The following is a 15,634-nucleotide window of genomic DNA, read 5'->3' on the forward strand; positions in this document are numbered from 1 at the left end:
CGAGGCGGCCCGGCTGCCTTTCCTTGGCCACCACCTCGGCCTTCTCCCCCCTGACGCCTGCTGGAGGGACAGTGCCAGGTTCTGGGGCGTCCCTTGCCCTCACAAAAAGCTGCGTCAAGTGGCTTTGGGTTGTAAAGGTGCTCTCACAAGGCTGTCACCTGCCCAGTTACAACACCACCACCCTTTTCTCCGGGGGGCAGCAGGAACCTCCTGCCTGCGTGTACCTGCTGTCCATGTCACAGCTGCATGGGTGGCAATTCTCAGAAGTCCTCTGCCAGCCCCAGCAGACACCACGGGCATTAAATGCACTTTTATTTAAACCCAAGAGCTGTAAGTTTCCCTTTCCACCACAGACTCCCTTGCAGGCTGGTGCAGAGACCCGATGGAAGTGATGCTTTGCAGGGACCAGCAGGCAGCCCAGCACGAAAGGAGGATCTGGAGGGGAGCAGGTGACAAGCAGCAAGAACAGCAGCTCGTGGTGGTACCGGACAAGTGGGTGGTTGTTAAAGATGGACATGCACCCAATGGAGTGGACGCTGATGGTATTTCACTGCCTAGCATTGGTGGTTCCTCCTGAGGACCCACCTTCACAAGGGTGGCTGTGGGCCATAAGCCCAGGCTCAGCTCCACAGGCAACACCCTTGGTCCCAGTGGCCCCAGCTGCACAACCAGCTCTGACGCCCAGCCCCAGGGCATGCCATGGTGTTGCTGCCCCTGGCTCTGCCGGGACATGCCAGCGCATCTGTCCCGGCACATGTCCTCCTCCTTGCAGCACCTGCTGTCATGGGGATGTCATTGCCCCGCCAGCAGCCAGGACTCAGCTCCTCTGCCCGACATGTCGGTCTTGAGCACAGAGACCATGCTCACTTCCCCAGGATTGCTGACCCCCTGCAGACCCCAACAGCTGCAATGTCCCTCTAGGTGACAATGCCAACCCCAAGAGTGACTGTCCCTACCTCTGTGCATCCTCAAAGCCCAGGCATGTGGTTTCCATCGTTAATGGAAATAATAAACCAACTCCAGCTGAGTCTGGGCGCCCAGTCCACGTCCTTGTGGACGAGGGGCTGGGGACACTATGTCTTGGTGCAGCGCCAGCCATGGGCAAGGTGCACCCTGACCCACGGGTGCCCACTCTCCCAGCGCACCAGTGCTCCCTGGCTCCCCTGAGCCCTGCCATGCAGGAGAGCTGCCTCGGAGAGCCGCTTTTGCTCAACAAACCTGCAAAGGTACTTTAAATCAGATATCATTTAGTTTGTATTAAAGAGGATCTGATCAAAGGGATTTTACAGAACACCATTTAAATATGGCCACCTCTGCTTTGAGAGACCTGAAATAGGTCTGTTTGAGCAGAAATATTTTAAGCAGAAACACAGGTGTTTTCAAAGTACCTTAAAATCCCCTATGGTTTCCTCTGTCCCTCTTAAGGTAACCTGGCTCCATGCAGTAGAGGGTGTGAGCCTTCAGCACCCTGCTCCACCAGCAAGCCTGCAACTGTCTCTCATTGGGGCTGCTGTCTGTACCGGGGGCTGGAGAGACACTTGAGATTGATGCCTTCTCTCAGTGCAGGTTTGACGGAGAACATATTCATACATCTTTTTAATGAACTTAAGAATAGTCTCTTGTTGTTTCAGCTGAATTCAGCCAGGAACTGACCTAAGCTCAAGGCCATTTTTCAGACAAGGTAAAAGCATCCCAGTGTTTTCAACTCCAGAGAATTTGTTGCAGTGGCAGCAGCACTATTCAGTGCTTTAAGGGGTCACAAAAACTGCCAAGATGATGGCACCTGGTGGCCAGCAGCAAGGTCCAGATCTGTTCCTCTGCAACTCTAGTGCATGGTTATGCTGGGAGGACAGTGGGGGAAATGGCAGTTAGTGAGAGCCCAGAGCCCAGGATTTATGACATAAAGGTGGATGTAAAGCTACCTTTACCTTTGGTTCCCGAGAGGGAGACATCGTCTAAACCTTGTGAGTCTGTTCTGTGGGAGCAAAAAAGACCCATTACTCATCTCATGGAGCCTGCCCAATCTCTCCTAGTCCTCAGAACTGACATTTGCACAGGGCTGGCAGAGATGGTGCAGGGCCTATCGGGTCCCTTCTGGGGCAGACACAATACCTCAGGCCCCCTGGACCTATGTGCAGGGCACTAAATCGGGCCCATCATCTCCCTCCAACAATTTCAGCAAGCACCAGCCCAATTCCCAGATGTGTCCCGGCGTTTCTGCTTCTAGGCATCATTTGAGGCTTCCCATGAGGACCATGTGGCTGCCGTGTTTGTGGGTTCAGAAATGGACACAGTAACCATGGCCCAGAGCTGGGGAGCCTGCTTTCTGCAATGCTGCTCTGTGTGCTGTGTCTGTGAGCACAGCCCTGCAGAGGCAGAAGCCACTTCTTCCCCCTCACACACAAATTCCTCTGCTTTCATTACTTTTTTCTTCCAGTTCAATGATTGCTGGCCTTTGTCTCGTGGTCTGGCAGAGCCTGGTGCCACACACACCAGAGAAACAAAGAAATAGACTGGCTTTTCTCCCTGAGCCTGCTATGAAGAGGCCACATTGTGTTTTACTGGGGAGAAGGAGACAGGCAGAGGGTTGAAGCTTGGCCTTGGGCTCTGTAAAACCCTCTGTTTCTTTAAACACATCAGCCCAAAACTCTGGCAAGGAAACTGTGACCCTGAGGAAAGGAGCCCCAAGGTTACAGCCTCTTGCTCAAAGATCAGGACCATGGATTTTAAAATAATGGAAGCAGCTCTTTGGCCAGCACTAAAAGCACAGCCAGCTCTCAGCCCCACACCTATACCCAGACCTCTTGGACTTTCACAGGGCGGGTCAGGGATGACCCAGGCTAGGAGAGCAGTGTTTGCTAGGGTATGAACCTGGGAAAGGACTGGGAAAGTAGCCTGGAGCTGCTTATTAGCAGAGGCAGGAAAGGGACAAGGTTTCTGGTGTTCACACCTGATCCTGCTGTTCCTTCCCACCCTATCAGCCAGTGCAGCAGATCATGCCAGATCATTCCCTGTAAAATATAGAAGTTAGAATGATTTGGGGTGACATGGACAGTAAGAATAAGCAGGAAAGGTAATTTCAAGACTGTTCAGGTTTTGAGCTGCCAAATGCTAATTTTTCTGTTCCATTTCAAGAAAAGTCCACTTTCAAGAATGACATCAGAAAATGGTTTAGCGAAGTCAAGCTAGGACCTTGTCTCTGACTAGAAATGGTGTGCTTTGATGCATTTCTTGGCTAATGACTGAGCTAAGAGATCTACCAGATCAAACTGCTATCGATGAAGAAAAATACTGTTTCCTTCCTGCTGACAGAGTTCCATGTATAGCCAGCTCTTAAGTGAATACAAATATTGAATATTGAAAAATTGAAAAAAAAAAAGAATATTGCAAGACTGTTGACAAACTGTATCTCCACAGTAGAAATACCACTGCCTAAAAGTGTGCCTCCTATACCTGCCAGTCCAATGAGAGCACAGATAACTGCTGCAGTTTGCAATGCCATAAAGATGAGAATTTCAGTGTCTATATTTAGAGTCAATATACTAAAGCTTAACACTGGGGAAACTATTTTTCCCCAAACGAATGTTTGAAGCTGTTACAAAAGCTTTCAAGACCTGATGTAAGGAAATTATCATTGTGGGTGGGTTTCTTTCACGCTACCATGTGAAAAACTGTAGGTGCAACCATGTTGTAACATGGTAGGTGTTGTCTCAGTGACTGCATTCATGGTAGCTTTGGGGAACACAGGCACTGCCAGGGATTGTGTTTGCCCAGCAACCCAGTCCTGCCTCTTCAAAGGTACATTTTTTAAGAGGTCCAGTCCTTCATCCTTCTCCACAAGTATACGTATAAGGCTCTTATACGCCACACATTTCTCCACAGGAGCTGACCATGGTAATAAAATGACACCTGTGGACTCTGTCATGGGTATTGCTAACCTGTCTTCCTGGTAACAGCAGTGACCTGTTCTTAGTTGCACTGAGTCTGAAATTCAACAAAGCCTAAAGACATAAAGCAAGTATTGATCCTGTGCTGCAGTGACTAAGGTGTAAATGGAAACATGCCACACCAGTAATAGCAGATAGCTTCACCTTTGCATCATCCCATCTAATTCTTGGGAAATGGCGTGGCTAGGCAATGAAGCACAGCAAAAACCTGCTTTCTTCAGCATATTTTCTGTGTTTATCAACCACCCACTTATACTGCGCCACCAGGAGCAGTCTGGGAGAGAGATGCTGTTTCCTGCTCTTGCTGCTTGTCACCTGCTCCCCTCCAGATCCTCCTTTCGTGCTGGGCTGCCTGCTGGTCCCTGCAAAGCATCACTTCCATCGGGTCTCTGCACCAGCCTGCAAGGGAGTCTGTGGTGGAAAGGGAAACTTACAGCTCTTGGGTTTAAATAAAAGTGCATTTAATGCCCGCGGTATCTGCTGGGGCTGGCAGAGGACTTCTGAGAATTGCCACCCAAGCAGCTGTGACATGGACAATAGGTACACACAGGCAGGAGGTTCCTGTTGCCCCCCGGAGAAAAGGGTGGTGGTGTTGTAACTGGGCAGGTGACAGCCTTGTGAGAGCACCTTTACAACCCAAAGCCACGTGATGCAGCTTTTTATGAGGCTATGGTGAGGCATGCCTCAGAACCTGGCACTGTCTCACCAGTACGCATCAGGGAGGAGCTGCTGCCAGCTCTGTCCTTCAATCACTTGCAGCTTGATACAATTGCAACTCTCCCGCAAAGGGTCCCACTGTCCCCCAAACTGACAGGGTGGCAGAGAAGATGCAGCCAGACCCATTTCAGAAGTGGACAGTGAAGGGACAGGAGACCGCAGGCACAAGCTTCCATGATGGACATTCTTGTCACATGCAAAGAAAAACCTCTGCCCCAGAGGATGCTGCAGCCCTGGGTCAGGGCCCACAGGGAAAGGGGGGCTCCATTATTCCCACGCGCCTGGCCCTGGCTGTGGGGTGCCTTGGGGCAGGTGTTGGGGCTCCCAGCCCAGCTCTGACTATGCCTACCTAGCCGCGGCTCACAATTCATTGCCTTTACTGTGGACAAGAGTGGCAGCACAAGCAATGCGGCCAGGCTGGTTCTCCTTCTGACTGCTGTTACAGTTTGAGAGACCCATAACAATTTGTTGTCGCTTAGACAATCATTCTATCACCCGATGACCCCTCCCCACCCAGGAAGGGGAATTGGGAAAAACAAGGAAACCTGGGAGCTGAAGTATAAACAGATTTAATAGAATAAGATTAGATAATTAACATCTAAGATAATTAACAGCACTAAAGAACTGATATTGATCCTGACACCAATACAGAATATGCAAAGATTATACTCAGCCAATTATATCAGTAGGAAGCTGTGCACTCCCAGCAGTGGACAGCAAATGTCGGACACTGTAAGTGCTACAGCTTCAGGGGGAGGGGAAGGCCTCAGGAGTTCGGCACCAGGGCACAAAGTTCTCAGGATGGCAGCCATCAAGGGAGAGAGAGAACTTTGCAGCAAACTTTCTAATTTATAGTGAATGTGACCTTGATGGTATGAAATCCTGTTGGCCAGCTTGGGTCAAGTGCCCGGGTCTTGCTCCTCATCCCCACACCTGGTGAGTTCGAAAACACTGAGACCTTGAGACCCACACACCATAGCTGGCTGTAAAGTAAATATTTTCACAAATTCAGACACTGGAGTCTTCTAAAAGTGCAGTTTTCCCAAGTATTAGAATAGAAATTAGTCCTGTGTCACTCAAACCAGGACACTGCCCAGCTATTTTTTTCTCACAACGGCAGCTTTCTCTGCAACGGCTCCCACATCTCCGGCCCTGAGCTAGCAGCGAGTCAATATGTCCCTGTGTGCATTGCTGCACAGCGTGGGCAAAGTGCCCAGCTCTGGATACCCCCGCCCCAGCTGCCATTGGTACCGTGGGTGCTGAGGTAGGGCCCGCAGCTCTGTGCCTCAGGGCATAAGAAGCCAGTGAGTTCCTGGGGCGCCCGCACCCAGACACATTGCATTGCTGTGCCACAGCCCCACTGCCAGCAGGGAAGTGAGAGGGGCCAGGGGATACTGGGGCAGGTGCTTGGCTGATGGAGGCAGGCTGCTGCCATGGCAGGGGTGGTGTGGGGGTACCATTGCAGCTCTGAGCTCTGCCACTATAGCAGAGGCCAGTGGGGAGCTGAAACACTCCTCAGCCTTGCAGACTGGAAGCAGGCAGTGCTGCTGGCAGCTAGCTCAGCCTGGTGCAGGCAGGTCAAAAGCATGCAAAGAGCTGTTAGGAAACATGCATGAAGTGCTCCAGGAATATTTCCTACCTGATGGGAAACAGTCTCGCCGTTTGGACACCAAGTGCTGCACGGGGGAGGGCATCAGCTTGAGAGTCAGGCCGTGGGATGAGATTCAGTGCCTTCGGCATTGGCCCTTGTGGTGGTGAAACGGCAGCCAGGCCACAGGACAGGAGACATTTATCCATGGGGTATGAAGCCAGACAATAAGGCTTTCCCCCTTCCCCACAGCATCAGTGTATTCAACAGCTTTTGGGAAGGTGGTTTTGCATCTCTCCCTTTTTGATCAGAGTCTCTTTGGTTTGTCCGTTTATGAAATCTGCAGGAAACACTGCAATCCCAATTATTAACATTCCCAAGAGGGAATTCCCATTCCCAGATCTAGCACAGGAGGATGGAGGTTAGAGGAGATGTGCTTATTTTGTCCTACTGGCACTCATCAAAACCGGTTCCTGCCTTTGTTCCCCTGACTACTCAGTTGGAGACAGTCCTGCAGTCAAGAAAGGCAGAGGTGAGAGTGCCTGTGACAAGAGGGTACAGCAAAACCTTTCTGAAGCTCCATGTGCAGAAACGAAACCCGTGCCTGCCCCTCCCAAGCACAGAGAACAAAGCAATGGGTTAAGCAGCAGGAACCAAAGAAGAGGTGAAGTGACAACATGCCGCCTGCAGGCCAGGTTGGCACACATGGAAAAGGCAGGAGCACCTTGCTGGAAGCCACCAGGGCTTTGCAGCTTCTCCTTGTTTTCTCTCCTACACTCTGCCCACACAGAGACTCAAGGTGCCAAACCCACATCACTCCCAAGGGATGTGTTGGTTCCTGGCATGCACCAGTTCTTTACTGGGCACTCCTTGCATTGTGGTTCTCCTCACCTCGAGAGCTCCCAGTGGAAGGCCCAAGGTCTCTTGGGATCTTCCTCCCTGAAGTGAGAGCTGCTAGCGGTGCTTTTCAGCAGCATGTTTTGAGTGTGGGCTCCAGCATTGTTGACATGTCGGGGGAGCCCTGGGGTGGCCGCACTTGCAAAGCAAAAGGCATCGCTGGAGCTTGCCCAGGCTAACACACCCATCACTCTCTCAGACCTCAGGGCCATGCTGTGACCATGTCTGAGCTGGAGAAGGCCATGATCACCATCATTGATGCCTTCCACCAGTACTCAGGGAAGAAGGGAGACAAGCACAAACTGAAAAAATCAGAACTGAAGGAGCTCCTTAACAACAAGGTGACTCATTTCCTCTGCTTAAGTATCACCCTCTGCGCAGCATGCCCAGCTAGGTTCAGGAAACCATGTCAAGCAGCTGCTGGGCTCCGCTAACTCCATCTCCCACTGGAAGCAAGCACAGGGGAAGTGTTTGGTTTTTTTTTTTACACAGCAGTGCATTAAACGCTGCTCCAGCTCTGCAGGAGCAGCAGGTGGCAGGACAAGGGCAACAGCCTGGGTGGGAGGTTGGTATTTGCATTGGATACTAGAGAAATTTCCTTCCCTGGGAAGGGGGGACAGCCTTGCCCCAGGAGGCTCAGGTTGCCCCTTCCCAGCGGAACAGCTATGGCTGTGACTCCTACTTCAGGCGGGCCGTTGTTGTGCAGATGCTGCTGCAAGGCACACAACAGTGCCCCAGCACAGTCAGGAAAGAGCAACAAGCTATTTGGGATGTGCCTGAATAGAGATTCAGCTATAAGAGCACCCGAGAAGCAGGGACATGTTACTGTCTGGGCCGTGTTCTGATCCTCTTCTGCTTTGGCTGCCTGTTTCTATCCCTTCAGGAGATCAAAGACCAGGAGACTGTGGACAAAGTCATGGAGGCTCTGGACAGCGATGGGGATGCAGAGTGTGACTTCCAGGAGTTTGTAGCCTTCATTGCGATGGTCACTGCTGCTTGCAAGGAGTTCTTTGAGCATAAGTGAGCTGGTGGGAAGCAGGTGAGCACATCCTGCTCATGCTGGAGAGATGCAGAGCAGCATCACTCCTCTGGGAAAAAAGACTGGGTGCAATCAGGGGGTCCTTGGAGGTAGACTTAAGCAGCTTATTAAGTTCTGCGGCTTTGTGAACAAGAAACATCTGCACAGCTCAGGAAAGCCTGTTGGCCAGTGCTCACCTGGTTGGATGCGGTGTGTGAATGCCTTGTCTCAAGCTCCTTCCCTGCTGCTGTATGCAAGGGATATGCATGGGGCTAGAGGCAGGTGGATGCTGCTATCCAAGCTTGCTTGCAAAGAGAAAAGGGAAATTCAAAGGCTGAAGTAGGAGATGATGCAGAGGGGCTGGTTACAGAAGTGTGATTCTGAGCCCACTGCTCTGAATGGAAAAGCTTCCATTGATTCCTGTGTGCTCTGACCGCCCTATGCATGGTAGTAACTCAGGCTGCACAGCCCTTGTCCTGTCACAGGGGCTTTGCACAGCCCATGCATTTCTTGGTAAACTGAGACACCCTTGGCTTGAAAGGCAAAGCAATAACCATCTAACAGCCCAGGCTTTTCTCTTGTTGATGAATCCTTCTGCTTTTAGTGGCCTGCAGAACTGGAATTGAAAGCATATCGGGCTCGTGGGCTGGGGACAGCTTCTGGGCCTGGGATGTGCCTTGGCAAGGTCTCCAGGCTCAGTGAGAAGGGACGGCGGAAATCTGCCCAGTGTGACCACAGTGCTTTAACATAAACCAGGCACAGCCTCTGGAGTGTGTGGAAACAGTGACAATAAAATGTTGTTTCAGTCTCTGGGCAGCAATTAGTCTCAGGTGAAAAATGTATCTTTTTGTCCCAGGCTGCGTGCAGCTCCCTGGCTGCCGTTCACTGTCAGAGGGGAAGGCTGGAGGACGCAGACTGAAGCACTGCTACCGCTCACACCCTGGGGTTTCTTGTTGGGCCTTCATCTCCTCCCTGGCATCACTGTGGCTGGCCAAACAGCTCAAGGCTGTCGCCACACCACACTCCACCTGGTTGTCCAAATTGGCAGATGTACCAGCGAGTCCAAAGGAGCACAATGCACCTCCCTGGGACTGCTGCTGTTCTAGATGCTGCCAGGGTCATCCAGGGACTTCCACTGGTGAGCCTTACAAAGCCAAAACTAAAACCCTTCCCAAAGCCTATGCTCCCGCCTTTTTCAGTCTGCACTTGCTGTTCAGCTCAGCAATACCTGTGAGTTAGGCATTCATGGCTAGCAACATCTATAGCAACAAATTCATGACAAAGATGGCTGCAGATGTTGTTGTTTTTACCTCATTCCACGTTTCATAATGATTTCATGTGCAAAATGACATGTCTTCAGACAGGAGCCATCTTGGTATTCTTATCTGCCTCCCCAAAGCTGTGAAAGGGGACACTCAGGTAGAGACATGCATACAAGAAAGACAACATCTTGTACTCCCTCTAGAATTAAAAAAAGCACTTTCGTCATCCTAGGGTAGCGCTCATTTGTTGAGAACTTGTTTAGCATCCAAGTTACTGTCACCACATTTTTAACATCCTCATCAGTTCTCAGTTCAGCTGTTTCCAGCACCTGTATGGCACTTGATGCAGCATGTGAGGACAATGAATGGGGACACAGTCTGTCCCAGCGTTCCCAAGGTTAGTCAGGGTAGATGGGACTCTCATGACCCTCTCTCGGGCCTGAACCTGAGTTCAGTCTGATGCTTCAGCACAAGGGCCTGTTGGTGAGGCTGTCTGGCAGGTCTCCAAGTTCCACCTGCTTTGTGCCTCACCGCACCAGCAGTGCTCACATGGATGAGGAATTCTTCCCCAAGACTGAGCCTTTTCAGCAGCTCTGCACAGCATCACAGCAGCAAAGAGCTGTAGGTGTTAACATGTGGCTTGAATGCTGGCAGAGCCAGTGAGCCACAGAGCAGGCTGTCCTGTCCCTTGGCGAGCAACGACAGCAGGAGCAGGGAGTGACGCAGTATGACTGTGCACGTTTCTGGCAGTAAAGCTGGTCCTGACATAGCAACACCACTTCTGGGAATTCACAGAGGCATCACCTGGCACAGGAGAAGGCATAGCAGAGCTGGTGCCTCTTGTCAGGGAGTAAGAGAGCGTGTCTTCCTTTGAGGTGAGCACCCTGACTGCCAGTGGTGCAGTACGCAGTCCTCAGGCTACTGAGCCCTGGATGCTCCTCCCCAGTCAGCAAGGAAAGCAGAGCTTTCCTGAAGTGAAATTCCTGAAACACAGACTGCATGGTCACAGGCCTCAGCACCAGCCAGTCTGCACTGCAGCTCGGCTCCCATTGTGTCCTGCTGCTCTCTACACAGGCAGTGCCTCAGCTGAGACCGCAGATTGTGGGGATAGCTGCACACTGGTGTGATGGGGGAGGCAGGCAAAGCAGTTTGGGCAACACTCGCCCAAGGACATAGCATTAGGTGCCTCTGCTGACACCTCAGCACTGCTGATCCCTCCTGCACACTGCCCCCTCGAACGCACAGACACAGCCACAGCTAGCTACCCTCTGCTAACACCCTGAGTCCCCACAGACTCCTGGGTGCAGCCTAGAAAAAGGATCCTGCTGTGCCAACAAGGGGTTTGAGTAGTGCTGTGAGGGCCTCAGAAGCCTGGCAAGGCTTTCTGTGGAAAAAAAGAAAATCACTCAAGCCTTGGGGGTGACCAAGGAGCAGGTGTCAGAGCTTTACAAGGTAGACTTCACAGCTGGCTCTGAAGGAGGCTCAAAATGCTTAAGCAACTCACTCACCTCCCAGCAACGACAGGCTAGATACTTAAAAGTGCCAGTCCTATCAAGACTGGTTTTCAGGCTTTGGTGGGGATAGTTCACTTTTCAGGAAGGGAAGGTCGTAAGCTAATGACATTATTAAATAATTTTTAGTTATGCCCCCGTCCCAGTCAACAGAATCAGCCTGCTGGTTACTTGAGATGTGTGTGCTCTTACAGTACCTCATTGGCATTGGTTAGATTGATCCGACATTGCATCAATCCCAGGAGAGCTCAGAAAATCCACATTTTTGTCATTAGTGGAGACTGTGATGAACTGCAGAAAGGCTGATTTGGTAACATGGAGCTCTGGGGTCTGCACCGTGGGACCCTCAGGGCCCTTGAAGGCTCCCTGAGAATGAAATGGCAGCATTACACTAGCAGTGCCTACCTGATGCTTGGACATATTTGTCAGTTATGCTTTTGACTCTCTCTAGAAGAGGATGCAAGCAAATTTCCCACCAGGAAGAGCACCAACAGAAGATCACCAATGGATGGCTTCATATATTAAATGCCCTGTCAAGACAAGATCTACTTATCAACAATACTAAAAGTGAAACAAAAAAAAGAAAGTACACCAACAGGAGGAGCTTGAGAAAAATGTCTCAAATTAAATGTCTCAACAGACTCAAATTAACTTTGCAAACTAGAAAAGTGGCAGAGTGTTGAAATACATTTTCAAAATTTAAAATGCTGCCATTACTTTTTGCTCTGGGAGATTAGAATTTGGGCTTTTACTCTCTCCACAGATAATTTTAGGTGAAATACACCTGTGAAAGGGAACCCTCTCTCTGGATCAGACACAAAATTACCAGCACTGGAAGAGCACTTACAGACCCCGACAAAAACATTCTTCCACATAGGATCTAATCTTACTGGGAGTGCTGATTATTGCTGTTAGCACGTGTAAAAAAAATATTCTTCATCTTGTTAACTGCAGATGGAAGTGCATTCACGCTGAGTCATTCAATAGCAGAGTTCATCGGCTGACAGCAAGAAAAACAATTTATCTTCAAAAAGAAAAACAAAATACGCTTTTTCCACAAATCAAATGCGGACTTTTACAGACCCTAGAGAAGGAACATTGTGACCTTGTTGGACAGAGTAAAGTAATTGTGTAAACAAAGCACTGTGCTGCTAGGCCACATCTCCCATGCATTCAAAACTCTGTGTTGCAAGCTGTGATGGCACTCAGAGGTGCTCCTCCATCCTGGCAGTCTAGTGACATGGAAGCACGTTCCTGCTCCCTCTGTACATTACACTGAAACATATATTTCAAAAGAAAGCAGCAGCATTTCTGTGAGTGATCCATGGATTGAATTTGTTCCCCCTACCAGATATTAAATCTAAAGGATTTGCCTGGCCTTAATTCCTGTACTGCAACAGTCAGGGCATTAGAGCATATTTTCAGTTTTTCCGTTCTGAAATACACTGGAAATTTCAGACACTGAATTTTACTGTACAAAGTCTAAGTTCATCCTGCATCCCGAACAGTGCTGACTTCCAGGGTGAAGGCAGGAAACTACAAGAGCAAAACTGGAAGCTTTTTAAACAAAATGAAATAAAACACCTCCAAAACTACTAAGGAGCGACATAAAACTGATCTTTAAAAGGCCACTTTTATATTTTCTTGCAACTGAAATTTTGATTGTACATGTAGGCATGCCACATTACAAGTACAGACACAACCATCATGGCACCGTTGTCCATGTCTGGCAAAGAAAAATACCCAAAGTAAATCATTATTTTGCAGTTACCTTTGCAAGCTAAAAGTTTTAAGGAATGCTAGAAAATTAGCAAATGTTTTTCACTTTCATAAGTAAACTTTTATATTTAGGTGAGAACAGGATTAAAAAAAATGACTGGAGGAAAAGATAGTGGTGTATATTATTTTAATAACATGAATTGAAATACAAAAAAAGATAGAACTCTGCTTATGTGGCACTGGCATAACCAAACTGGAAATAAAATCGAATGTGTCTATTTCCTCCTAAACAACATGATTGGTCACAAAACAAAATCTAAAGACTGTAGCAAAAATTTACATTAGAATCTGCCATGACAAGAAACTCTGGCTTACAAACATCTAATTTGACATGTCTGACCATGTAAATATTTAAAGTATATTAACCACCTGAATATAAACATCCGTTCAGCAGTAAGGGTTATATCTTAGTATACCCAGCATCAAGTAAATCTTGAAGTGCAAAAAGTTAGACAATTATTTAATGTAGTTTTGTTAGCTGTAAATTAGTTCTTAGATGTAATCCAGCTCTATCATCTATTAATGTGATTTCTGGCCTGATACACTGCAATACTTTAAATGTGCAAGCTTTCGGCAAATTCCTTTTTTGGCCTTAAAATAGAGTTGTGAATATGCTACAGAAACCAAAACCAGAAGCCTATCCAAAAAGATCCTTAAAGTGCGTAATATGTGTTTTCACACAATGGCAGGGAAATAGCATCAGGACTTGGTACAGAAAATTAAGAATATGCACTTAAAATGAACTCACTGCTTCCTTTTTTTCTGCTATAATAAATTCCTGCGTAACAATAAGTGATAAATAAAGGTGTAAAGTAGCCTCGTAGTACTGTTGCTAGAATGACATAAAGCTGACATAAAAAGTCACTACAAAGTGCTGGCTGACAAAGAACACTGCTGCAATAAAGGCAGTTTTATTAATGTCTACAAAGTTATTTAGTACTCACTGGAGTCTGATCTCACACCCTAGGATATATCTGAAACATTCTGCTTCAACAGCAACCCTTTTGTGGCATCTTGCCTCATTCCCTCAGCGTGGTGACTGGCCAGCTACAGCAATTTGTTAATTCAGGAGATGAGGCTTAGAATTCCCTTGTTACTACATTTTACCTTTCCAAAAGATCAGGTAAAAAAAAAATAAAAAAAAATCATTCTTGTACCTTTACTACAAGCTGGGATTTCATATGTCAATTTAAGATGAATTACAGATTTTTGACACCTGCCCTCATTAGTTTTGAGAAAGATGACTTAAGTTGCTTTGCCAATAAAACCTGCTGTGCTTAGATGCACTTCATACACAGCATTATCTGGATGCCAAGTACGCCTTGTTGTAATTAACAGTGACAAAACCAGAAAAGACTCAAAGATGCTATCATCTCATTATGTACAGTGCTTTTAAAAACGAACTGTTTTGCAGGATAAATTCCCGCTTGTTTCCTAAACCCACTGTTGACACAAACCTGTTTTCTGTAGGTGCATCACCTCTCTTGCCTCTTCAAAGAAAAAAATTGCCTTCATTTAAGAGACTACAACTCAATTTATTTCCGCATACAAAGAAGCATCGCTCTTTCAGTCTGGGTAAAAGCAGGTGCTTTGGTCAGGAACCCTTGGAAGTCTGTGTTAGAAAATGCTGCTGACATCAAACAAACCCACCAGGGCCTGTGAACAAGGTGGAATCCCCCTGTAACCATGGAGTGTTCTGCACATCACACCGTCTGCAGGGAGCCTTAGCAGACTTTTATGTATCTGATGCGCCCCAGAGAAATGTTTGCATTGAACCTTGCATCAGAGAAAGAATTCTATTTGGAAACATGCTCTGGAGTAACGCTGGTACAGCTTTATCTTTTGATAAAAATTAAACCAGACACTCTACCTCCCATGAGCCATGTCGCAGAGGGCCAGTGACTCTTACAGCCTTTCTGCCTGCTGCTGCTGCTTTGGGTCAGCCTGGTGAGGTTGCTTGCGGCTGTCACCTTGGTGCTGCTGTTTCTGCTCCCGCTTTTTCTTTTCAGCCAGTGCTTCTGCTCTGGTGGTCACAGACCTGGGTTGAGCATCAGGTCTCTCTTCATCCTGCTGGTGCTTTTTACAATGTTTTTCAAAGGTAGAAATTTTGGCGTATGTCTGATTGCAAACCAAACAGAGGTACGGCCGCTCCCCACTGTGTGTTCTCATGTGAAGCTGGAGGTAAGAAGACCTGGAAAAGGCTCGGCTGCAGACCGAACAGCAGTGAGGCTCATGTACTTCGTGGGTCCTCAGGTGCTGCTTGAGGGACGCCGCCTGCTTGAAGGCCTTCCCGCAGGTAGAGCACTTGAACTTCCTCTCACCTGACTCGAGAACCTGGTGCGACATGAGGTGGGCAGAGGAGCGGAAGTTCTTCCCACACTTGTCACACTTGTAGGGCCGTTCCCCAGTGTGCAGGCGGACATGGAGGATCAGCCCAGCCTTCTGCGTGAAGGCCTTCTCGCACTGCAGGCACTTGAAAGGCCTCTCACCCGTGTGCACGCGGTGGTGGGTTGTGAGGTGCGAGGCACGCCCAAAGAGCTTGCCACAGTCCTCGCACTTGAAAGGCCTCTCACCAGTGTGGATGGCCTTGTGGCGCACCAGGTGGGAGGACTGGAGGAAGAGCTTCCCGCAGATGGAGCACTGATACTTCCGCTCACCTGTGTGGGAGCGGAGGTGGAGGGCAAGGTGTGAGGAAGAGATGAAGGCCTTGCCGCAGAGTGGGCAGGCATGGGGTCGCTCCCCGGTGTGGGTGCGCTTGTGGAGCACCAGCCCAGAGGAGAGGGCAAAGGCCTTGGTGCAGATGGGGCAGCGGTAGGGCTTCTCCCCGGTGTGGATCCGGCGGTGCTTGGCCAGGGCGCCGGCCTGCACGAAGGCCTTCCCGCACTGCTCGCACCCGTGGGGCCGCTCCGTCTCGG

General features: G+C 49.0%; 2 protein-coding genes across 2 annotated transcripts in view; one reads left to right on the forward strand and one right to left on the reverse strand.

Annotated features, from left to right (window-relative positions):
- Window positions 1-7,370: 7,370 nt before the first annotated feature.
- S100B (S100 calcium binding protein B) lies at window positions 7,371-8,173 on the forward strand. Its single transcript, XM_009891389.1, has 2 exons — window positions 7,371-7,501; window positions 8,026-8,173. The coding sequence occupies exons 1-2, from the start codon at window positions 7,371-7,373 to the stop codon at window positions 8,171-8,173; spliced, it is 279 nt and encodes a 92-aa protein (XP_009889691.1).
- Window positions 8,174-14,624: 6,451 nt separating this feature from the next.
- The window catches only part of LOC104292075 (zinc finger protein 239-like), a 1,978-nt gene continuing 968 nt past the window's right edge, over window positions 14,625-15,634 (reverse strand). The window contains exon 2 of the mRNA XM_009891396.1: window positions 14,625-15,629. Within this exon, the coding sequence (XP_009889698.1) occupies window positions 14,625-15,629 (1,005 nt within the window). The remainder of the gene's footprint in view (window positions 15,630-15,634) is intronic.

This window comes from Charadrius vociferus, unplaced genomic scaffold (genome assembly GCF_000708025.1).
Source record: "Charadrius vociferus isolate BGI_N301 unplaced genomic scaffold, ASM70802v2 scaffold69, whole genome shotgun sequence".
Taxonomy (NCBI): Eukaryota; Metazoa; Chordata; class Aves; order Charadriiformes; family Charadriidae; genus Charadrius; species Charadrius vociferus.

Bases quoted from the DNA above. Each gene is read 5' to 3' on its own strand.
- S100B (XM_009891389.1), top strand. From the start codon at position 7,371: ATGTCTGAGCTGGAGAAGGCCATGATCACCATCATTGATGCCTTCCAC. The intron at 7,502-8,025 runs CCTCTGCTTAAG...CCTGTTTCTATC, and splicing joins AACAACAAGGTGACTCATTT to CCTTCAGGAGATCAAAGACC.